Raw genomic sequence first — 6,185 nt, 5'->3', positions numbered from 1 at the left:
TATTGTCTTGGACTTCATGCCTAGGATATCCATCTTCCTTTGCAGGAGTGCCCTATTCTGAAATGAATGGAGGAAGTTCCATTAGGGAGCATTAATAAAAGACAACCCCAAAAACCCAGGTCTGAAAGAGGCTCACTTACTCAAGTTTACAGTTAGGAATATGCCATACCCAAGAAACAATAGTTAGTATTTGGTTCTCAAGAAGAAGAAATGATCTAAGGTTGATGAAGTCTCAGTCCAGTTTTGAAAAACTGTGACAAATATTTAACAGCATCTCTTACACCTCAATTTTAAAGTCATCTTCCATTTCCTGGAGGAATCAGAAAAAGTGAAAAAATATGAAATTGGTTTATATTGGTCTGCTATACTGGTACCAATTACTATCAGGTTTTCTTACACTTTAGGAAAAATATAACTTGTAAATATAATGGAGCAGACTCACAATCTTTGCCCTACCTAGAGAGCATTCTAGGATTTTTTTAAGCAAAACACAGTCCAAACATAGCCATTTCTCTTAAAAAAACAAAAACAAAAACAAAAACAAAACTTGTTTCACTTCCAACTAACATACTTACTTCTACTTTTTCATCCAGGTGCATTTTTGAAAAGAAACATTTGAAAAACTTTCAACAGTTGAATTTGGCAAGAAATTATATGAGCAGTGATAGATCGCTTGCCTTCAAGAATGTATTTCAGAATCTTAAGCAATTAGTTTAGTTTTTTTTTTTTTTAACCTCAGCACTACAGGATTTTTGCATTAATCAGGAAACTTAGCCATGTGTTATCAAAGTTAACTTTTGTGCAAAAAGCGAAGCATGTTGTGTGGCAGTTTGATGGTGACGATATTAGTGTTACTAAAGGTGTTTTTAAACTAGTAACTTAGGGGAACCTGGGTGGCCCATTCGTTAAGCATCTGCTTTTGGCTCAGGTCATGATCCCAGGGTCCTGAGATCAAGCCCCACATCAGTCTCCCTGCTCAGCGGGAAGCCTGCTCCTCCCTCTCCCACTTCCCTTGCTTGTATTCCCTCTCTCTCGCTGTGTCTCTGTCTGCCAAATAAGTAAATAAAGGCCATCATGAGCCCATGAATGCTCTGGGTAACCCATTACTTTTAGCCTGGTGACTTAATAATCTTTGCTCATCCAGTGCAAAAGTCTGAAAGTCTGGGGCAATCCATTATATAACCTAAAAATGATCCTTTCTCAACAGTGTCTGCCTAACTTGCCCTTTCCAAACTTTTTCTTCCTTTCCTGATAACAGGATGATGTGTGACATCATGACCTCTAGCTGGCCTTTTCCATGGAAATTTACTTCCTTAGTTTCATCATTCAGTTTAAAAAATAAAAAAAAGAGGAGGATGGAGGATGCCAGGAAAGTAAGACCTAAGAAGAGGAGGAAGTGGGAGGGAGTTCCATCTGATAAGATGTGTAATAGCTCTGTGTCTTATCACAAGTATGATTACTAGGTACTTGAAGGGATCATTTGTTTATCCTTATGTTCCCTTTGGTCTCAAGACTAGGTCACAAAAATTGATATACTGTGTGAACATTTACTTAGCACAGTGCCTGGCATGTACTGAATGCTCAGGAAGTATTTGCTGAATAAAACGAAATGACCAATAAATAGCTACTGAATAAAGAAACAAGGCAAAATTATTTAACATCAGGGAGAAAACCCCTGTATGTCTTTATTCAAACAGTGTGGTTCAAACAGTTTGGAATGTAAAAAGAATTTCCTTTCCACTAAGAAGTGGATTAGGCTCCCAAAAAGATCAGCGTACCTTAGTCAAGCAAAAAATTGGCAGTTTACGAGCACCTAAATCAGAGGCTTGAAACTCAGGACCTCTCCATTTGCTGATACATGTATGTAATTCCAACTGTATCTTCGGAGACTTAAGGAAGAAAGAAAAATGTAGCCCATTCTTTTGTACCCGTCCTGAACTTTTCTCCAACACCCTCCAAAATAATCCTTCCCCACAAAGAAAGATGTCTAAGAAAAACCTGTTTGATCTTAACAGATTTAGCTCAAGGCAAGTCTGAAATAAACAAAAACCTAACTGGTATTAGCCTGTGGTTCCCCTTCTCGATTCTCATGGCACCTCAAATTAATGGCTTGGGTGTTGGTGTAGGTAATACTTGGCCTGTATGCTGAGGTAGTCACTAGAAGGGTGTTCTGGGGACAGTACTGTTTAGCAAAAATGGGCATAGTTTGTAGATTTAGTCATAAAATTGTAGGGCTGATTGTTTACAGATCAACTAATTCACTCCCCACCCTAACTTTATAGATGATAAAGCTTAGAGAAGTTAAATGACTTGCCCATGGTAACCAAACTACTTACATAGTGGCAGCATTGGGCTCAGAATCCAAATCTCCTGACTTCCAACCCAGTGTTTTTTTCTGTTACAGTGTATTACATTACGGTATTTTCTCAGACAGGGTTAATTACACTCCATGGAACTTGCTCTTAATCACAAGCCATGGGCCAAGTAGTCAATTTAAACTTCTTTGTTTAGTTTCATGTGACTCTGGTAAGATTTACCAGTAAGACCTGTGTTGGCCAAGTTTCTTGTTTTCAGATCCAGATGCTAGGCAGAGCTTGGCAAGTAAGACTTTGTTATATAATAATGCATGAACCAATGTCACCTGCAGCAGTTGGCATTGGTGAATTTCAGCAAGTAGAGCCAATTCCTTTAGAATCCACAGGAAATTTCTTAGTGTAGGTGGGTATCTAAGCACCTTTGGTGGGACAACTACACAGGTGTTGCCTCTGAATAGGTGTTGAGGAAAACAGACATTTAACATCATGCAAAATTGTGTTCAGTACCTGCACACTTTAAAAATCCCATGAGAACGAAAAAAACATGCAAAGGGTGGCAGCGCAGACCTCTTAATCTCCACTCAGTACATGACAGTTCTTCAGATTTCATGTGTGACCCACTTGGATGAGGTCAACGGAGGAAAAATCACCCTGTAATAGTAGACCAATAATAGGTATACTAATAGCTGGAGGATGTAAGACAAAGGAGAAGGAACTGGTTGCCATAGTACATTTTACGGCATTTCATTTTCCCCAGCAGTCAAGGTCGTATGTGCTCTAGTTCTTCAGCAGGTCAAATGCCTGAACAGGATTGCAGATATTAAAGTCAATGACCAAGTCTTCACCATGCAAAAGCTGGGACACGGTCACTTATTATAGGATGACAGTAATTCTGCTTGACAGAGGTGGCTTCTTGGATGTTTGTGAATCCACCATGAAATCCGATTTGGAAATGTTGTTCATATTTTAAAAAGGATGAGTTGACTGAAGAAACTGGCAAATTCTTCAAAAAACAAAAATCTCCACATAGCTGGCTGATGGCTGGAAAAGCCATAAGTCTCCAGGACTACTAGATTCCAGAGAAGTTGAATCCACTCTCAAAATACCTTTTTAAAACTCTAGTTATAAAACTTGTGATAAAAACAAAATACAAAAAACACCTCAGGTAATTTTTGTCATTTGCTGCTTGTGATATTTTTTATAAGTAATACTTGCTATGTTGGCAAGTCCTTAGCATTTGCATTTGGAAAATAATCAAAAAATAAAACAATCCATATGATTCTTACACTTCAGCACAGTTAACAATTTATGATTTTGACAAAGCAAATCAAAATAAGTTAGAAATTGCCTGTTACACATCTAACAATACTGTATTCTATAACCTATCTAGGGTCTATTATGTTTTGGTAAAATTATATAATATAAACTCATATTGTTTATGCAACTTTGAAAAGATATCAAATCCCGTATTATGCATGGAATTCCACAAATTTTATAATATATTTGATATATCTTGTTAATGAGAGATTAAAAAGTCAACCAATGAAAGGGTGACAGATAAATTCCATCATTATGTCAGTATTTGGGTGTTTGGTGTTTTTTGTTTGTTTTATTATGTCAGTATTTGATTAAATGTAAGTCAGAAAACTGCGATTCCTTCTTTTCACATTACCAAAGGATCTGGTATTTATTTAAGCAAAATAAAACACTTTGAGAACCACGGACTATTTATAAATGTACTGAAATATTTTAATGAGAAAAACTATAAAAAACATAATATTTCAAATTATGCTAGATAGTAGAATATGGTCTAAAATTTCTGATAAAAAATTCTGCTTTACTTTTGCAAGACATAAATCAAGAGGACCTCAAAGAAAAATGTAGCAATTAAGTTTGGAAAAGCTATAAAAGAGACTTTTACTTTTGGAATGGACATTTTTTCCCTTTCCTAAAATGTATATCATCATTCAAGCATGTTTATAAATTTCACTGAGGAAAATATTATACTTTAAATAATGTGACAGATCTGTTCCATTAAGTGGTCCTCTTCTTGTAAAGATGATGTCTATCACACTGCAGTCAACTATAAAACCAAAAATAGCAAAATTCAAATTTAGAGAAACAAACTTTCTATAGGAAGCCTATTTAAACCCTATGACATTTAGAAGGTTCTCACAGTCCCAAATACATTTAAAAAAAATAAAGTTTCATCAGTTTCATGTAATGGGAACAAACCCACTATTCTCTAGCATTTAGAGTAAATGATTGAACAGTCAATGCACAGTTGGATTAGTAAATAAATTGGAAGTCAAGGAGTCAATATTCCTCATAAAAATAAATTAAATTACAGTACATCATGGTCTTGGTTGTCCAATTCTATTGTTAGTTCCATATCTACTTGGCACATTTGTAAAACCAGTCCTGAATCCTTGTGTTGCTCCAATTCCTGGAACTCCAAGTCCTTGATTAAGCATGCTACTGTAAGGTGTGTGTCCATGATTAAGACCCAAACCATAAGGTCTTGTTTGGGTATTTAGGAGAATAACTGGGTTTATGTTTTTTCCAGGGGTGTTAAATGAAAATTCTGGAGGTGGACTACTAGGTTTAGCTGGAGTCGATGTGACAGGGTTTGAATCATCAGCACCCTTTGAAGGAGGCATTGGAATTATATGATGATCTGAAAAGTTTAGGACGTTGGCAGCAACAGGCCCAGAGAGTAAGGCAGGTCTAATCCAATCATCCTTGAAAATCTGAACAGTCAAGGTAGACACTAGAGTGTATAGCCTGTTGGTCACATGAGCAAGAACCATTTGTTCATTGGCATCTCGTCGAATTCTTACATGAACTGATCCAGCCTAAAAGGGGCAAAATCATAGAAAAGAGATCCTTAAAATTATATCACTGAAAATTCCATTAGAAATAAACATTTATGATTTAGCTGTACCTGTACTTGGTCTTTTCTTTATTTAAAAAAGCTTTTTTAAAGATTTTAATTATTTGAGAGTGAGGGAGAGAGAGCAAGCACAAGCAGGGTGAGGGGCAGAGGGAGAAGCAGACTCCCTGCTGAGCAGGGAGCCTGAAGAGAGGCTTGATCCAGGGACCCTGGGAACATGACTTCAGGTAAAGGTAGCTGCCTAACTGACTGAGCAATCCAGGCACCCCTCGATATTTTCTTAAAAACAAGAGAAAATATAGTATCTCAGTATTTCTTAAAGACTACTCAGTAATGATTATCAATGTGAAGAGTAAATGAAGTTCTTTATGTCTCTTTAAATAAAATATGACTTTTAAAAATACATTAAAAAGAGAAATACATATAGGAGGAGGGCAGGCATACTATAACTTAAGGCAGAATATAAAGTATATAGAAAATGCAGTGGAAGGATAGAAAAGGTAGCTGCTAATTCAAATTGAGGAAGACTTCAAAAAAAGATGGCATTTGATCTACGGTTGATGGTTAAATGTAATTTCAAAAGGTGGAGACAGGCATTTTAAGCTGAGAGAATAGCAATTAAAATGCATGGCATATTTGGACAAGAATAAGCAGTATTACTACTAATAAAAAAGTACAAATATTTTAGGGGGCAGAAAAAGAATGAAAGAGAAAAACAAGAAAGAAGGAAAGAGGAAATAAAGAAGAAAGAATATAGAAGGAAAGAAAGATAAGCAGGTAGTAAGGTTAAAAGAAATGCTAGCAGAGGACTCTAAAAATCAGAAATTTGAACAGTAGCAATCAATCAGAAGTAAAATAATCAAAGTTCAGAAAAGCTATAGGTATGAATGATTGGAAATCAGGTAGGAACTGAGTGCAAGTCTAGGTTAGAAATGAAGAGGGCTGAGACAGGACAAATACAGTGGGATCAGAGAGGG

The 6,185-nt window shown here is 36.2% G+C and overlaps 1 protein-coding gene across 1 annotated transcript in view; it reads right to left on the bottom strand.

The window, feature by feature from the left end:
- Positions 1 to 1,650: 1,650 nt before the first annotated feature.
- SLC30A6 (solute carrier family 30 member 6) overlaps positions 1,651 to 6,185 on the bottom strand; it is a 40,276-nt gene continuing 35,741 nt past the window's right edge. Inside the window, exon 14 of the mRNA XM_082745283.1 lies at positions 1,651 to 5,170. Coding sequence (XP_082601409.1) covers positions 4,670 to 5,170 — 501 coding nt within the window. The 3' untranslated portion in view covers positions 1,651 to 4,669. The remainder of the gene's footprint in view (positions 5,171 to 6,185) is intronic.

This window comes from Mustela nivalis (assembly GCF_964662115.1).
Source record: "Mustela nivalis genome assembly, chromosome: 8".
NCBI classification, from domain to species: Eukaryota; Metazoa; Chordata; class Mammalia; order Carnivora; family Mustelidae; genus Mustela; species Mustela nivalis.
Note: the sequence above shows the minus strand (reverse complement) of the source record. Positions and strands in the feature narration are given on the sequence as shown.